This window comes from Megalobrama amblycephala, linkage group LG9 (genome assembly GCF_018812025.1).
Source record: "Megalobrama amblycephala isolate DHTTF-2021 linkage group LG9, ASM1881202v1, whole genome shotgun sequence".
NCBI classification, from domain to species: Eukaryota; Metazoa; Chordata; class Actinopteri; order Cypriniformes; family Xenocyprididae; genus Megalobrama; species Megalobrama amblycephala.
The window spans coordinates 33,296,225-33,315,628 of record NC_063052.1 but is presented as its reverse complement, the minus strand read 5'-3'; the positions used below and the strand labels follow the sequence as shown (position 1 = coordinate 33,315,628).

The window sequence follows — 19,404 nt, the reverse complement described above, 5'->3', positions numbered from 1 at the left end:
TTGAATTTACCTCGGCATAGTTAAATAACAAGAGTTCAGTACATGGAAAAGACATACATTGAGTTTCAAACCCCATTGCTTCCTCCTTCTTATGTAAATCTCATTTGTTTAAAAGACTTCCGGAAAACACGCGGATCTCAACATAACAAGGACTGTTACGTAACAGTCGGGATCATTAATATGTATGACCCCAATATTTGCATATATGCCAGCCCATGTTCAAGGCATTAGACAAGGAAAGGCAGTATTAACGTCTAGATCTGTGCACAGACAAGGTAAGCAAGCAAGAACAACAGCGAAAAATGGCAGATGGAGCAATAATAACTGACATGATCCATGATATCATGATATTTTTTGTGATATTTGTAAATTGTCTTTCTAAATGTTTTGTTAGCATGTTGCTAATGTACTGTTAAATGTGGTTAAAGTTACCATCGTTTCTTACTGTATTCACGGAGACAAGAGCCGTCACTATTTTCATTTTTAAACATGTGCAGTCTGTATAATGCATAAACACAACTTCATTCTTTATAAATCTCTCCAACAGTGTAGCATTAGCCATTAGCCACAGAGCACAGCCTCAAACTCATACAGAATCAAACGTAAACATCAAAATAAATACTTTACTCACATAATTCGAAGCATGCATACAGCATGCATGATGAACATCTTGTAAAGATCCATTTGAGGGTTATATTAGCTGTGTGAACTTTGTAAATGCACTGTAATATAGTCGAGAGCTTGTGTGGCAGGGAGCAGGCGAATTAAAGGGGCGGCGCGCTGCCAAAATCAGTGTATAGTTAATGATGCCCCAAAATAGGCAGTTAAAAAAAAATCTATGGGGTATTTTGAGCTGAAACTTCACAGACACATTCAGGGGACACCTTAGACTTATATTACATCTTGTGAAAAAGCATTCTTGGGCACCTTTAAAGTGTTTATTAAAACTGCCTTATGTGCAATTGAGTTGTATACAAACATTTCAGTTTTTATTTGAGTTCAGTTATTATATCTCAAAAGAAGCAGTTCAATATAGTTTGGGCTCTGTTGTTAGGCTAATTTTAACCTCTAATATTATAGCAATGTACTAAGTGTCCCCTTTATAGTTAATTAAATTTAAGTATTTCAGAGAACTGTGTAATGAATTTATACAATTTGAAACTCTTTACTTTAAAATCTTTTGAAATAATGTTGAACAAATCAGTTTTTATTTCACTTATTGCCATTGCTGATCTTGGCTTTGAAAGTAAGTGATAGAGTATAATTGATAATATGTCCAACTCTAAAAGCTTTATATCTAGATAGTAAAAACTAGGGACTTTATCTCTCTCTCTCTCTCTCTCTCTCTCTCTCTCAATTCAATTCAATTCAATTCAATTCAATTGGCTTTTTTGGCATGACTGTGTTATGATACAATGTTGCCAAAGCAATAAACATGTAATAGGTTATACAGGTATAGATTGATAATTAAATAAAATAAAAGGAAGAAGATAAAAAAGAAATATATATATACATGCATGGCTATATTGTATATGTTATCATATAATTTAACAAGTGGTTAAAAAAAAAAAAAAAAAAAAAAACATGGTAAATAAATACAGAGAGCAGTAATGAGATTGAAAAGAAAAAGAAAAAAAAAATGAAAGGAGAGGGTTTATTCTTTGTCCCTCATAATATGACAGGAGGACACATACTCTGCTGCCAGGTGGACACACTTCTCTTTCTCTCCTAAAATATAACAAAGTTTCTCAATGTGGCTTGCTTGTTGGAATTCAGGTAGAATTTGACCAATTTGGGTGAAATATGTTTCTCTAATATTATTATATTTGCTGCACTGTGTAAGGAAATGTAGTTCATCTTCCACGACTCCATCGGAGCAGTTTGAACAGAGTCTGAGTTCTCTGGCTCTCCAGCTCTGTTTGTGTCGGCCCGTCTCTATATACAGGCTGTGGTCGCTCAGACGATACTTCGCCAGGAGCTTTCTCTGACGATATTCTTTAATTTTTATTAAGTAAGGTGTCAATTGATACTCTGTCTTTATTTTGTGAAAGTATTTTAATTTGTTTATTTGTGCTGCTTTGATCTGCCAATCATGGGTGTATTTTTCCTGGGTTCTTTGACCTATTTCTTTAATTTTTGAGAGTTTGAATTGAATTTTTGAATTTAGTTGGTGTGTTTCTACTAAATAGTGCAAGGGGTCATTCTCTGGGTGTCCTGCCCTGTATGAAAGAGCACAGTGATGGTAGGCATCTGCCTGTGAGTCTGACAGATGAAACCAGAACTTCGCTGCTCTCTTCTGGATTTCAGATAAGAGAGGGAATCTGCCCAGTTCTGCCCTGCAACCCAGACTAGGGGCATTTCTGTGGAGACCCAGGATATTTTTGCAGAATTCGAGGTGGAAAATTTCAATAGGATTTTTGTCCCACGATTCATAGTTTAATTTAAATTTGGGGCCCCAGATTTCACAGCCGTACAAAAGAATGGGCTTGATGATGGCATCAAAAATTTTCATCCACAGTTTTATGGGTGGGTTGAATTTGAACAATGATTTTCTTATATTGTAATAAGCCCTGCGTGCCTTATCGGTCAGAACTTTCATTGCCATTTCAAATTGTCCAGAAGCTGAGATTGTGAGACCCAAATAATTATAATATGTGACATGATTGAGAAGTGTTCCCCCGATTGTAAAATTATCAATTATAATTAAAATTATCTCTCTCTCTCTCTCTCTCTCTCTCTCTCTCTGTCCTCTAAAGGCTGTGTTTTGTCTGCACATTTATTTTTAACAGCAGGAACAGAGACAGTGAGGGGAATCCTCCCAAAATCCTCTCTGGGAAAGAGCCCTTGACTGAAACCACACTGACATCCTGGAGCAGACTCTTTCAATGGGCTTCACTATCATCAGTCAAACAAGGTATATAGAATCAATAACTGTAACCAAAATGATTAAAGTCCTCACAAACACACGCATTGTGCTTAATAACAGTGCTTGCAGCAAGTTTGACAGTAAAATTGTCTCTAAAAATTGTTGTTCAGGAGGTGAATTTGAATTTGTTTTGAAAGTGCTGCTTGAAGGTAGCAGTGGCCCTGTAAAAGGAATGAATTTAGAGATGCATCTCCTTAGAGAAGATTTTAGCATGCTGACAGTCTAAAACTCTCGGATGGTGCATCTTGAATCTAAACCACCACCACTAAACATATTAAATCTAAAAAATGGAAACAAAAGAATGAATATACACTCACTAGCTGGTGTCACCAACTGATTAGTTTCGTATTGTCTGACACATAGATTTATGGAGACACTGAAACAACACAAAGTAAAGAATATAGGTCAATAAAGAAAGTTCTCACCTGTGTATCCAGGTGTCGTGGCAGTGATTCTGTGGGGAACACGAGGAGACAAGCGTAGACTTGCCCTCACCTGATAGAAGCTGCAAATGACAGAGAATTATTGAATTATTATAGATTTCATTCACAGATTACAAAGTGGAAAAGACCTTGAAACGAGACAAACCAAAGCAGAGAAAGTTACATTATGTCTGAAACAGATATCCTTGCTTAAAAAAAAATCACATAGCACAAACATAAAATCAAGATACAGTATAAACTAAAATCTTATTTTTTTTCCCGTTATTGAAGAATATACAGTTCTTGAAACTCTTTTCTAGTTTCAATGAATTGTGGTTAATTTAATGTTTCGGCACTTTTAAATGGTAGTAATTTTTCCACAATATTACTGTTTTTACTTTATTTTTGATCAAATAAATGCAGCCTTGGTGAGTTTCTTTTAAAAACGTTTAAGAATATGAATTATTCCAAACTTTTAGAAGAATTTCCAGTGTGTAAAATCTGGTCATTTGAACAACTTGTGTTTCCTAATAAAAAGATTGTGGGGATGCTCTTCCCAAACATACTGGTAAAGATCTCTACAAATGTGACTAAATTATTAATCCCTTCAGGACAAAATGGCAATAAATAATGGATATGATGCATGTTCTGATAGCACTTACACTGACCAAGACCAAGATAAACAGCCGTTTATCTGGTCAGTGTGAAATCGTATGCAGTGAATCTCTATTAGATCATAAATAATGATGATGAATTAATGTGAAAGCTTAGTCGGCATGTTCGGACGGCCCAGACTCCATCAGGGGGATTGTACAAACAAAGGTCACCTTGGCCAGTGAAGTGACTGCGGTTGCATGTTAAATGTTGAAGCACTTCACAGATCACACTCTCTGGAGTTCCTGGACCAAGTCGGGTCATCCCTGCACTTCACTTCAGCTCCGTAAGAACATGTACACCACAGTATGTTGACAGAACACTATAAAATGTGTCTACAGCATTATTATATGCACTGTAGCATGCTGTGCTAAAGTGTCTATGCTCTATAGCAAGCACTAAAATGTCTGTAGCACATGCTAAAACATGTCTGCAGTGCAGTACAAGCTACAACATGTTTGAAATACATGATGGACTGTAGCAGCATGTGCTAAAATGTCTGTAGCGCATGTTACAGCACGTCTACAATGTAGCACAAGCTACAACATGTCTAAAATTATATAGCACCAGATGTCTGTAGCACATCTTAAAGGGTTAGTTCACCCAAAAATGAAAATTCTGTCATTAATTACTCACCATCATGTCGTCCAAACCCGTAAGACTTTCGTTCATCTTCGGAACACAAATAAAATATTTTTGGTGAAATCCGAGAGCTTTCAAGACCCAGAAAGGTAGTAAAGACATCATTAAAATAGTCCATGTGACTACAGTTGTGCAACCTTAATGTTGTGAAGTGACAAGAATATTTTGAGCTAAACAACAACAGCAACAAAAAAGGCTTTATTCAACAATTTCTTCTCTTCTATAATGTCAGTCTCAACGCTGTTCGCGGAAGAGAAGAAATTGTTGAATAATATGAGGGTGAGTAATTAATGACAGAATTTTCATTTTTGGGTAAACTAACCCTTAAGTAGTGAATGTTTTATGAGCAGTAGGATAAGTTATGAGAACAAACCACATTCATCCGCAGTCATGCAGAGCTGAAGCACAACCAAAACAATGTGCTTCCGCAAAAGTTTTTTTTTTTTTTTTTAACCGCTAGAGGGCCAATTATTTCATAGTGGATTTTACTTAAAGATACACTAACTAAGTTGGAGGGTTAGTTCACCCAAAAATGAAAATTCTGTCATTAATTACTCACCCTCATGTCGTTCCACACCCGTAAGACCTTCACTCATCTTCAGAACACAGATTAAGATATTTGTGATAAAATCCGATGGCTCAGTAAGGCCTGCATTGCCAGCAAGATAATTAACACTTTCAGATGCCCAGAAAGCCACTAAAGACATATTTAAAAAAGTTCATGTGACTACAGTGGTTCAACCTTAATATTATAAAGCGACGAGAATACTTTTTGTACGGCAAAAACAGAAAACAAAATAACGACTTTATTCAACAATATCTAGTGATGGGCGATTTCAAAACACTGCTTCATGAAGCTTCGAAGCTTTACGAAGCTTTAGTTTCGAATCAGCGGTTCGGAGCGCGTATAAAAAAAACTGCCAAAGTCACGTGATTTCAGTAATCAAGGCTTCGCTATGTGATAAGTGCTTCGAAATTTCAATGGTTCACCACTGGGGGGCGCTACCAAACCACTGATTCGAAACAAAGATTCGTAATACTTCGAAGCTTCATGAAGCAGTGTTTTCAAATCGCCCATCATTAGATATTGTTGAATAAAGTCGTTATTTTGTTTTTTTGTGCACAAAAAGTATTCTTGTCGCTGCATAACATTAAGGCCGTGTGTCCACCAGAGCGTTTTTTCCAGCTGCTAGCGTACTTTTTCAATTGTTTTCAATGGGAGCGCCACGTTTTTTAAACGCCAGGAGCGTAACGAGCCACTGAGCGTCTTTTTTACGCTCAAGCGCTGAGAGCTTGGCGTTTTTTCTGGTCGCCTCGAGTTGAAGAAAGTTCAACTTTGAGTAAAACGCTGCGCTCATCACTGTCACTTTTTAGCCAGCCGTCCAATCAGAGTGGAGGAGGGGCGGGACAAATACTACACCGGCCAACCGTCACAACATTCTTGCTGTACAACAACATCAACAAACAGAGAACGGAACAAAATGGATGAGAATTTAATATTACTGCTCTCCGAAAATACATAGCAAAGTAATTTCACATTGTGTCAACATTTTAAGTCTGAAACAAATTACCTGCAAAATCAGTTATAAGTAACAGTGCCGCGGATATTCCGTATCATAGTAACAAAGCGTCTCAACGGAAAAAAACGCTGCGCTGCAGAAGCGCTCTCAAGCGCTCACAGACGGGCGTTTTAAGCCGAGCGCCTAGCGTTTTCAGCTGGCTAAAAACGCTCTGGTGGACACACGGCCTAAGGTTGAACCACAGTAGTCACATGAACTGTTTTAAATATGTCTTTAGTAACTTTCCGGGCATCTGAAAGTGTTAATTGTTTTGCTGTCAATGGAGGCCTCACTGAGCCATCAGATTTTATGAAAAATGAAGATGAGTGAAGGTCTTACGGGTGTTGAACGACATGAGGGTGAGTAATTGATGACAGAATTTTCATTTTTGGGTGGTCTAACCCTTTAAGTAAAATTAACAAAGTGTACAAAAATATATTCTTCTCAAATGTACTCAATTTCTTTAAAGGTAACGGTTTAAAAAAAAAATATATTTATCTTAATTTTTGACCTACATTTTTTAGTTTGTCACTGCTTGCCACTGCACTGAAAAAAAACGGGGGCTGTTAAAAACAAACAGTATATTACAGCAGTCTGTGTCTTCTGGGGATTATTTCAGAGGAGATTCAGAGGTTTAGCTTCCTGCGTTATGGAGGGGGAAGGGGCAGTCAAATCTCTGCAAAGCTGATGTTTCAGCCAACGGCCTTGCTTTAATCTCAGAGCAGACGCGGTGAGCTGAACAACATTATGACTGACCTCTACTCCATCACAACCTCTGCTTCACACAGCTGTCAGGAGACTGAGGATAGAGAGGAAATGCTATTCTAGATCTGCTGACAAACAGTTGTCTAATGAGACGTAACTGACTGTAGATGTGCTGCTGGAGTCTCTAGGATGTCTGGCCTTATCGTAGACTCGTTTTATCCAAGGCACAGAGCAAACTATTTAGGTTCATTTCCAGAAACTTTGATGGTCACCCTTGGGGTTGAGCTTGCAACCTTAGTGTTAGCACTGCCCTGTTCGTAAAGACAACATGAGACAACTTTCTCTTTGTCGTAAACAATGCCTTTAGCATTCTGTGGTCTTCAAGTCTTCCTACGAAGCTGCCTATGATTTTAGATATCATATTATATTATAGTTATGGTGTGATGTGAGAGAGGCAATAAGCAGTTTTTTTTATTTGTCTGACAGCTTTTTGTGTTATAAAATAAACAAGTAGAATTAGTAAAATTTTTCTTCATGTTTTATCCCAGCTCTTTATCAACAGTACACAAAATGTGTACAAATTAACTGCTGACTCCACTGTTAATACTCACAATTTACATTAATTATGACCAATAGCAATTCTCCTTTGTTGTAAATGCCTCCAACTCTAAAAGCAAACACTTTTTTTATGCAATTTAATAACACCAGGAATATTTATACAGTAAATAGGATAAAATTTGATTTCATATTGTCTTTAATGGGTAGTTAACACAAGCTTTTTTTATTATTATTAACCTCAAGGTTTTTGGTCAAATTTTAGATGTAGGTAAAATGGAAAGTGTTAGCAAAGTCCTGAAATTGGCTCATTTTAATTATGTTTTGGCCTTTGCTAATTCATTTTAAACTGATCTGTGGTGTGACATGAATTTTTGACATGAATTGTTCTATTCCATTGTCATAAAAACATAAAAAATATAGTTTCCACTAAAATATTAAGCAGCACAACTGTTTTCAACATAATAATCAGAAATGTTTATTGAGCAGCAAATCAGCATATTAAAATAATGTCTGAAGGATCATGTGGCACTGAAGTTTAGAGTAAAGCCCAAAGTATAATTCACTTTTTATGCATACATGAGGGTCAGCGTACAGTGTGTGATGCAAATTTCGCCATCAGAAGAGTATGCATATACTGTACTAGCACGATTTTTGTAACCGTGCGTATTTGTACACTTAGGTTGCACATGTGCATTTAATTTTTACATTTTTTTTGCAGTAATTCGTTTATCCACAAGGTGGCAACCGTGCCCTGGGGTCATCAATTCACAAGGTAGTCGAAGAAAACCTGCATAAACAGAACACATGCAAGCTACAGCGACGATGGAGGCCTACATAGACGAGAGATTGTGTGATGAGGTTAGAAAGTACCCTTATTTGTACAACTCTTGCATGAAAGAGTTCAGCGATGTTTACATGGGTTGTAACTCGTGGCGAGAGATTGCTCAAAACTGCACATGCGTCAAACGCCTGTGTACAAGTTAAATGAAGTATACTTTGCAAGGCTGTGTGTTCGACTGTGCACATACACTAGCGTACGCTTAAAACGAAGTATACCAGGGGCTTAATGATGCTTCAAATTTAGCTTTGTATCACAGGAATTAATTATATTTTAAAATATATTAAAATAGAATTTTTTTTATTTTTATTAAATAAATAAATAGCCTTAGTGAGCTTAAAGGCCAGAACACACCAAGCCGACGCCGACGAACTAGCAGAGACGAAAGCAGACTGTGGGGTTGGCTCACGTCGGCAGCGTCTGTGTCCAAAGTTGCCCTGCCACACCAAACCGACGCTAAACAGCCGACGGCCAAGCAGCACGTCAGTTCTGCGCCTGCGTGAGATGAAATGCCTTTCCGAAAGAGCAGGCGGCAGTAGCTGAGCAGCCAATCAGAATCATCAGATGGCCCGACGGCCCGACGAGCTCCAACGCCGATTCAACATTTCGAATCGGCCGAAAAAAGGCCGACGAGGACCAACTTCAGCCGACGGTGCGGAACACACTGAGAAAACTTAGTCGGCCGACGAAGAAAAACTGCCCGATGGCCAACCGTCGGCTTGGTGTGTTCCAGCCTTAAGGGACTTCTCTCAAAAAAACCCATCTTTTGAACATTATTGTATAACATGATGCCAGTTATATTTAATGTCAACCACCCATCTAAACACAGAATTAGCACCAAAGTGACTGTAGCAGAACTTTCAGAAGAATCATAAAGGTCATGGCAGGCAGCACATTTTTGTCCCTGAAACTCAAATTAGTTGCTAGTCAGATCCATATATGCTGCATAGTTAAAAATCAGGGACCTGTAAAATTATTGAATTCCCTGTAGACATCACCTGCTGCTCACAGCAAGAGTGTAATTGATTTGGCTTGAACCAACGACAGGAACATAATGTACAAAAACAGCACAAATCAATCATTAATCTACCAGTCTACTGAACCGAACACCTTCACGTGACACCTCATGGTCTTAGCAGGGGAGATGTATATGAAAACAGTGTTTAACACTCAGTCCGCACTAGCGAGCGGTACCTCACTCCCATTACAACTTTAGACATTTGCAGTGTAGACAGTCTTTATGGTTATAGTCAAAGCAATCTAGGTTTTTGCATTTGCAATGTAGATAATGGTAGATAATGAGTGCATTGACAGTGTTAAAGTATTTTATTATTATTATTAGTTATTATTTTAATAATTTTATTAGCAAGGAAGATTCTCTTCTCAATAAATAGCTTGCATTTCTGCATATGTTTGTGCCTAGACATGCACAGCCGTCACTACAAATAAGTTTAATTGTTCACTATTGTCAGTAAAATATTTTTTTTTTCTATGAAACATACATACAGATGAAATTCCTGACACACACATATTCTGAGAAGTATGTACTTTTTTGCATCACTAGTTGTACTAAATATATTGTTTTTTAAATAAGTTTCAGTTTCACTCTCCAAGTCTGCTATTGGTCAAACAGATAGTCCCGCCCCAAACTCACACCATTGGTTGAGTAAATGTTATGTCGGAACCAATCAGGCTGCCCAAACAGATTACAATTTAATTTGGTGTCACTAATGGCCTAGAAATCACACATTTCATCTTAAAAAATTAATTAAATTGCGTGTTCTTTTCCTGTTAATGCATTTCCTGTTGAAACAGGAGAGTGGAGTGGCACATATTGACAAAAAAGTTTGAGTGACAAAAAAGTTTCAGTAAGATTTTGTTTTTGTTTTTGAAAAAAAAAATAGTAAGAATACTTTAATTCAGCAAGGATGCATTAAATTCATCAAAAGTGGCAGTTATAATGTTACAAAAGATTTTATTTCAAATAAATGCTGTTCTTTTGAACATTTTTTATCAAAGAATCTGGATTTTTTTTTTTATCATGGTTTCCACAAAAATATGAGCAGCACAGCTGTTTTCAACATTGATAATAATAAAAAGAAATGTTTCTTGAGCAAATTAGCATATTAGAATGATTTCTGAAGGATCATGTGACACTGAAGACAGAAGAGTGATGATGCTGAAAATTCAGCTTTGCATCACAGGAATAAATTACATTTTTTTTTTTTAAATAATTCAAATAGAAAACAGTTATTTTAAATTGCAATAATTGTTCACAATATAACTTTGTACTGTATTTTTTGTCAAATAAATGTTGCATAGGTGAGCATAAGAGACTTCTTGCAAAAAAATTAACAAATCTTACTGGCTCCAAACTATTTAAAGGATTAGTTCACTTTCAAATAAAAATTACCCTACACTCTAAAAAATGCCCAACCTGCTGGGTAGTTTTATTTAACTCAACTATTGTTTAAAAATTACTGTATTGCTTAATTAAAATTAACCCAAAGTATGTTGGAAATGAACATTTATTTCAATGAATAATTATTAAACAATAAACATTTATTAAATTGCTTATTAATAAATTTATATTAATAAACTATTAAACTATTAAATTTATATTAATAAAATATTACAGCTTATTAATAAACATTCACCTTTTGTCTATTATTGTTGCCTCTAATTGCAGCTGGTTTTTAATTTCCCAACTATTTTGGGTTCATTGTAAGCTAGCCATATAGCAATTTTTAAACAATAGTTGGTTTAAATAAAACTACCCAGCAGGTTGGGCAAACATTTAACCCAGCCGCTGGGTTAAAACAACCCAATCGCTGGGTTTGTCCATTTTCAACCCAACTTGGGTTGTTTTTAACCCAGCATTTTTTAGAGTGTAGGCTTCACTCACCCTCAAGCCATCCTAGCTGTATATGACTTTCTTTCTTCTGATGAACGCAATCAGAGAAATATAAATAAATATCCTGGCACAGACGATATAATGGCAGTAAGCGCTACCAAACAAGTATGAGCTGAAGAAAGTGTCTCCATCCACATCCATACATCATAAACGTGTACTCCACATGGCTCCGGGGGGTTCATAAAGGCCTTCTGAAGCGAAGCAATGCGTTTGTGTAAAAAAAAAAAAAAAATATCCATATTTAACAGGTTATGACGTAAAATATCTAGCTTCCGCCAGAGCACCTTCCGTATTGAAGTTACGAAGAAAGTGTAAAACTCTAGCAGTTCAAAGTTCGATTATAACATCGCCTTTCCTATTCAAGTTACGACTGACGCTACGCCAGTTCTGTATTTTTCCTAATTTGAATACGGAAGGCGGTCTGGCGGAAGCTAGTTAACTTGTTAAATATGGATTTAGTTTAAGTCTGAACAGCCTTAAGCAGATGTTGTTAGGGTTCTCATAGTAGAGAGCATTTGATTGGACATGTTTTAGATACGCCCTTGAGTCCAAGATGAGTCATTAACATTTTTAAAGAAAATGCATCTACTAAAAGTTAATTATGTCTACTTTTAGAAACACTAACTGTTAGCATATGATCTCCAAGCTAACGAAACATGAACTAAAACTCCAGCACAATGCCGTCTATTCATTGCATCTGAAAAGAGCATAAAAAAATTCTGGAATGTGAGAGCCCATTCACAACTGCACAGAGCGATCCAAACCTGCTCTTAGCGTTTGCACATGATGCCGTCACCATGTGCTCTTCCTGAACAGGTTGTTTAGAGAACAGACGCTTAAGCCATTCATCAGAGCCTCCAAACATGCAGAAGAACACAGACTTACCCTCTCTGGAAGAGATCCACATTGTGAAACTTGTGGAACTCCAGCGAGAACTCCACAGTGCCCTGTACTTCCGACATCATCTATTCCATCACCTAGAGAGACCAAGAGAAGTTCATTTGCAGCTAAGCACATCAAAGCTTGCATTGTTTTGTTAGCTAACCCAGAATGCATTTCTCTTTCAGAACTCTCTGTGTTGCTGTACCGTTGTCAGCGGAGCTGTTTGCCCATTGTGAGGGAGTGTGTTGTTCAATGAACATAATCCAGTGACTCAGTAATAGAGCGGCAGGCGCACACCCGTGACTCAGGAAGACGCCATCTCTAATTACTCAGGCTCTGACTCATCACAGACAATATTTGTTCTGAGAAACTGATGTGCCGCTCCGCGATGATGCACAGCTCCAAGACGAATGACAGCGGTGGCATTTCTGGACATGATCCCAAATCATACTTATGACACCATCCGTCTAAGAGACGCCACAGTTCAAAGCCACTTCGCTCAGGCTGGACCTGTACGGGATGCTAATCATATCTAATGGCTTCTTCCCACACAACAGGTCGTGTGGTTGTGACATGAGTGGAATGGCTGGAATCTGAGAGGATATTTGCTTTTCCAGACTGGCTTTATGGTGGATGAATGAGCGTGTTTTAGACAGGAATACTTAGCCATGGTTATTAGTATTCACAAATTCACTCACAGTTTGTCATGAATTTGTCTTTCTTGTAGTGAAAGACTGATATATCCACCAGGCCATCAGCGTATATTGATGTACGTACACACACACACACACACACACACACACACACACACACACATATTATGGCAGCATTTCTTATACTGCGTGCAATTAAATTAAATCATTTTAATTGAGAAAAATGGGAAAACATTTCTTCTGTAATAAAGAAAACCGTGTTTTACAGTAATGAGAATCATCAGTAATAATGCTGAGAAAGGAAATATCAAACTCATTATTGTAATGAGAACTGGGGAATAAAATGTGCTTAATTATCCTGAAAATAATGTTGCAGTACAAAAACTCCCAAGGATCTTAATAATAGAAATATTGACTTTTTTTATAATCTGAATCTGTCTAATTCGCCTGATATTAGAAGCAGATACTTTCAGAATAATTGATTTCTGTGCCATGTTACAACAACTGAACTGTCATTCACACTGCCTGGCCAAAAGGAAAAAAAAAGTCGCTGTTTAGATCTAAATAGGTGAGCGTTTGTTTTGGAACCTGGTGCGTTTTCTCCCTTGGCTCAGTTCGTTTAAACGTATGTGAACACGGCCCGATTGCAAACGAACTCTGGGGCGGTTCGCTTGTGGTGTGAAAGCAATCCAGACCAACGAACCAAATGATATCATCATAATGGGAAATGTTATTTAAAATGCAGCAGTGTTTGATTCTGTGAGTGAGCACATTAGTTAGGCTACTGCAGTTAAAAACCAAAAAACGCCTCTTCATCTTAAAACATTGTGTAATCGCGCTTCTCGGTGCAAGAATGCTGTCCCGACAAAGCTTTGATTCCCACTCTAGCTGCATTATAACATTCATACAGTGTTTGCATGTGTCTCGACAGTCTATTAGACAGCGCTGGGAGATACAGAGAGAGCGCGCTTATATTAGTGAGAATGTAGTACATAATTTAACAGCGGGAATGACGGCTACATTCGTATAGTGTTTGCATGGGTTTCAACAGGTAGGTACTAAACAAGCCACAATATGCTCATGAAGCGAACTTGTCAGTCATTTTAATGGATGACGCAGAGCAAACTCTGACCATTAATTTAATTGAAAGTCTTTGGGATGTGCTGGAGTAGACTTTACAGAGTGCTCACCTCTTGCATTGTAACATTATTTCCATCAAGATGTGCATCAATTTTTGGTCAGGATCTTGTATTGACAATGCAAGAGTCAAGCACTCTGTAAAGTCTTCTCCAGCACATACCAAAGATAACTGCAATAATGATCCAATCATAGACTCTTCAGCATTTGCCTATTTAAATTCAAACAGTTGGGCAGTGTATATTTTCTATTATGTTAAAATGTTTCAATGCTGAAAACTATTTCTTTAAAACAACATTTCATAAAATCAGCTGTCATATCAGTAATCCTATATGTACAGTATGGACTGGAAATAATTCAACCAGTTATGCTTCATTAGTAAGCATGGGTTTATTTCAGTTGACTTATGTATCATTTCTTTTCCAGCAGTGTTATGAAGACACATCAAGATATTTTTCTATGAAATGCGTAGCATGTGTCCATGAACTGCACTGTCGAATCTGCAGTTTTAAGGATGTCCCATCAGCGGGGGGCAAAGAAGCAGAATTTCCTGGATTTAAATCAGCTGGCATATTGCAGGTGAGCAAGAAAACCAGTTGCAACAGAATGCGACGGCCAAACAGACTTGCACCGACCCTTATGATCCATGTGTGTTTCGTACAGTCGGTTAACTCCAGCGTGTGCTTATTATTGTCAGGCTCCAGTGAACTAAACAAGGTCAAAGTTGTCATAATCCAAATCAAGGTCAATGAGACATATCCTCAACATTATGTCTCAAAGTTCTCAGTGAAGCTTAGATTAGACTAGCCAGACTAGCCAAACAGACTAGCCAGACAAATTAAAATAAAATGAAAAATAGCTTTATTTAGTTGCTGAACAAAATTAGTACCTGTGTCACAGCCTGGAACATCATCACAGCCTGGAACATTCTAAGCAGATAGAGATGTATTTTTCCCAAGAACTCTTCCTGATTCTTATGCTTTGGTGTCAGAATACTGTGTCCCACAATGCAATGCTTGACCTGACATTTCAAGTATGATGAATATAACAATATCAACTGTAATTTTTCTTTTCTTGATTAATTATTCAAACACAATACAAATACAAATACAAAATAACCTTACTGGTTTCCAACTGGATTCACTGAATTCAACTTGTAAAATAAAGTGACAGTTCCTTCCACCTGTTTTTATGCAAATTTTAGGATATTGCATACAAAACACTTGATGGAAACACTAAGATGTGCATAGATTCTAAAATAAAAACTTATGCACTCAATTGAGGTGGATCCAGTTTTTATCTGATAAGAAGGCATGCGCATAAACTATGATGGAAACACGTTTACCAAATAAATGCTCAACAAAAAAACGTTGACTTTGCCTCAACAGCGAATGTGATTGGATAACTGGGGCCCTATTTTAACGATCTAAGCGCATGGTCTGAAGCACATGGCCCAGGTGCACGTGTCCAAATCCACTTTTGCTAGTTTAACGACGGAAAAAATGGTTCAAAAGTGTTGTACCTAGTCCCTTAATGTGTCATGGGTGTGTACTAAATCAGAGTGTCATCTTCCATTCCCATTCATCTTCCAAAGCCAGGTGCGTTTACACTATGGCAGATTGCTATTTACATGGCGGAATATAGACACCCTCAACCTGACAAGTCAGTTTAAATACATGTGTATATTGCCACGATTGGTCAAATAATTAGCCAATTTCATTTGTCATTACTGCAAAAAGGTAATTCTGATACATGCAATGACTATCCATTATGTAATCTTTTTGTTTTTAATATTTGGCATGTTTGTGTGCTGCTGCGCATCCCTGTGTGTGTAATAAGCAGAGTGTACGTGCGTTGTGTACCCGCTTATAGGCGCGTATCACTAACACGCCCTTTAAACAACAACAACAAAAAAACTACTGCGCCATTGACAAAATAGCAATACGCCAACAATGCGCCTCGTTTTCAGACCAGCACGCCTGTGGGCGAACAGATGGGTGTGAGTGTATTTGCTATTTAAACAGTATGGGTGCTGGACGTGAAAATGATAACTGCGTCAGGCTGAAACTAGCTAAAAACACTTGCGTCATGCCTGGTGTCGCATTGCGCTGGGTGTATGATAGGGCCCCTGGACTAACCAGGACCAATTTCATTGCACAGTATCTCAAATGTTGTTTTGGTTGTTCTAAAATGCCTGAGCCAAAGTCTGTTATTATATGACTGGGTATTCCATCTTCTGATTCATTTCTATGTTATCCGCAAACAGTGATTGACTTGTTGCACAACTCTGAATGAAATTCAATGATGTAAAGACTGTAATGTGACACACATGATCCAATTTATCTGTTATGCTTTTTTCAATGGTAGAGCCACAAACCCTTGTTTCTTATACCCAATAATAAGACCATCTCTATGACAGCTTCCTATCAAATGTGCCGCACAAGTCCTGAAAAGTGAATTTATTTAATTTATTTAAATTTTATTTAATTATTTTCCAAAGATGGCTTCTGTCATTTTAGGTAGTTATTATCATGCAAGCTATTGTTCAAGTGTTTGTTTTTCCACTAAGTTTGGTTTTAATAGTTATTTAATGCTATAATGACAGGGTGAAATGTCATGATTGACAACTGTGCTTGTGATTCAGTCTGCATGAGGATGGGAGGGACCTTGATACTTGATACTCCTGTTAATAAACAGAGATTAAAATGTTTCCAAACTGTGAGCCATAGTAAGGAAAACTACAGCTTCATGATGGGGGAGCGCAAAAATGTTTCTGTTACCACTTATGAAATATTTATAAGAATGTAGTTCTAGAAAACATTAACAGAGGGAGTTGAAAAAAGAAACAATGAAGAGGCGGGACGTGAGCGAGTGTGACGTAGCATTAGATGGCTATTATTAGCGGTTTAGTGCTCTGTCTCAGTATGGCGGTTAAAGGTTAACAGCTCTGGAGGTGCAGTCACCTTCCTCTGGCAGCTGATGCTGAGAAATGAAAAATATGTTTCCTTTTGAAATGCTGTCCTTGCATTAACCAGCAACAGTGTTCCACCGTGTTGACTTCACTGCCTGATTCAATATCCTGAGAGCCAGTCTGAGACGGGCTGGAGAGCATTGACCTCTGCAGCTGCTTGAGCAGAAACAGAGGGCATTATGGGTAACCATGCTTAATTTGAAAAATACAGTGCGCATGTAGTAACTTTTGTACATAAGAATATAGAATAGAATAGAATAGAATAGAATAGAATAGAATAGAATAGAAGTTGCTTCAGGCATCTACTAAATTAATAAATATAGAATAGAAAAAAAAAAAAATGATTTGGGTAAATATGCTAAATTGGTAAATATTGTTAGCCTCATAGCATAATTGCCCAGATCATATTTCAAAGGCAGATATCACAATTTGGCCAAAAAATGACTTGGGCAATTATGCTATGAGGCTAACGATATGTAATATAATATAATTAATATAATATAATATAATATAATATAATATAATATAATATAATATAATATATACGTTTTTTTGGGGTAAATGCATCTGCTAAATACATAAATATAAAATAAATAGGACATAGTAGCATAATATAACATTACTTTGGGTATAATGCATTTGCTAAGTAAAATAGAACATAAAATAGAACATAACAATAATATGAAGCTTCTTTCTGAGAATACACCTAAATAAATATATAATAAAATTGAACATAATGGAATAATATAAAGTTGCTTTGATAAAATAAATATAGAATAATATAGAACATAACAGACTAATATGAAGTTGCTTTACATGTGATCAGTTAAATTTTAAAAGAATGGATGAGTGGAATAGAATAATTTTAGGTTGCATTACATTAAGCCAATTTTATTTTACTCTATGCAATTTTTTTTTCTAAAAATCTGTTTAATTAGAAAATACTGAGAAAAAAAAAAATAAATACATAAAAGGTAATAAAATAAAGTTTGTGAAAGGAACAAGGAACCTGAATGAACTGCTTGATTGATTCATGCTACAAGATTCATATATGATGCATATATGAGATTCTTGTTTGTAATTAGATTTAGATAGTGGAGTGGTATGATGATTAAACAATATTGGTTTAACTGAGTTCACTGCTTCCTTTACAAGCTATATTCACACACAGCGGATGTTACCAGGACATTAAACTGCTATCAAACATCTTGTTTGCAAAGGAAGTCAGGGAAATGAATTTCTTCATGTGTGTGGACTGCTAAGAGATCAACTGAACATATTTCAGTGAGACTGAATTACTGGGCACCTGTAATATTTTCAGATCTGCAAAAATGATGGGATTGTAACCTGCCCTGCTCCAAGCTTACTTCCAGTAATATTCAATATTTTTGTGTTTCCTTCCCGAGTGTATGTTTGTGTGCGGGCATAAATCTACTGCTGACTGAATACACTTGCTTGACTTTTGTGTTTAATCAATTCTGCAGGCTGTGGGCTTGCTGTGAGTGATCTATGATTTCATTCTGGCAGGAGTGAAGAGTCTTATGGGCCTGTCAGGTTGTGTCAGTCTGTATACATCTATTTGAGCCTGTGTTTGTAATTGTACGTGCCAAATGCTAATGGCACTTTCCATGAATAGAGGACAATATTGGGCCACTATTAATCAAATGAAGCCACTTACACAAATAGTCAGTGAAAGGAGGTGCTTAACCTTCAGAAAATGTTCTTCAACAACCTCAAATATTGAGCTGCAACCCTGTGCCATTTTATTAGGTATACCCATTCAACTGCTTGTTAACGCAAATATCTAATCAGCCAATCACATGGGCAAAAATGCATTTAGCCATGGTCAAGATGATTTGCTGAAGTTCAAATGGAGCATCAGAATGGGGAAGACCCATTTGTTTCTTTGAAAAAGACCAAATGAGGTCAAATGAATATCAAAAATCAAATATGTCAAAATTATTTTTCATCAGAACTGAACACCGCATTCACTTGCACCACGCATCAGACAGGAAATGAACCAGCGGACATCCTAATTCCACTCCTAATTTGAGTCATGGCTGAAATCAATCAATAAACACCTAGAAGGTCATTTGGTGAGTCACAAGCTTTCTTGCATTCAGTTCAGATGTTCCTTTGCCTTTCCCGAAGGGGTTTTCCAGTTCATTTGGAGCTCACGCACAGCTGATGTCATTATGCTGATGTTTATATTATATAAATCTATTAAAATATTTCTTTTTGTCCTCTAAAGTCAGTAATGTTTCGCCATTGCAGGAATACGACCACAAATCATTTGATATGAAATCAGTTTAAACCCAAATACAACAAATCCTCGTCAGGCTCCACGTGGCCTTGGTAAGAAAGACAAATATGCAGCAATAAGTTCAGTGTTTCTGCCTAGAAAAGCTTAAAAAAAACTGCTGACCCTGCTCATAAAATCTTGAACAACATTTTAGATGGCACACATCAGCAGGCACAATGCAGTCAATGGCAATGAATTAAGCTGTTGAACTGGTACATTCAATGCTATACTCTGTCAACAT

The 19,404-nt window shown here is 36.9% G+C and overlaps 2 protein-coding genes and 1 long non-coding RNA gene across 9 annotated transcripts in view; 2 read left to right on the top strand and 1 right to left on the bottom strand.

The window, feature by feature from the left end:
• Positions 1-19,404, bottom strand: part of fam135b (family with sequence similarity 135 member B) — a 63,428-nt gene that overhangs the window by 40,461 nt on the left and 3,563 nt on the right. The window contains exons 2-3 of the mRNA XM_048202982.1: positions 12,104-12,195; positions 3,352-3,431 (exon numbers count right to left, since the gene is read on the bottom strand). Coding sequence (XP_048058939.1) covers positions 3,352-3,431; positions 12,104-12,183 — 160 coding nt within the window. The 5' untranslated portion in view covers positions 12,184-12,195. The remainder of the gene's footprint in view (positions 1-3,351; positions 3,432-12,103; positions 12,196-19,404) is intronic.
• Positions 218-8,240, top strand: LOC125275749. Its single transcript, XR_007186498.1, has 3 exons — positions 218-275; positions 2,790-2,914; positions 8,185-8,240. It is a non-coding gene; the product is annotated as an uncharacterized LOC125275749 (long non-coding RNA).
• Positions 12,732-19,404, top strand: part of LOC125275747 (collagen alpha-3(IX) chain) — a 57,467-nt gene continuing 50,794 nt past the window's right edge. For 5 of the 7 annotated variants that reach the window (XM_048202990.1, XM_048202989.1, XM_048202983.1 and 2 more), the window contains exons 1-4: positions 12,732-12,869; positions 14,317-14,469; positions 18,835-18,957; positions 19,136-19,216. The gene's annotated coding sequence lies outside the window, so the exon portion shown is untranslated. The remainder of the gene's footprint in view (positions 12,870-14,316; positions 14,470-18,834; positions 18,958-19,135; positions 19,217-19,404) is intronic. The other 2 variants (XM_048202986.1, XM_048202988.1) reach the window with 2 other exon arrangements.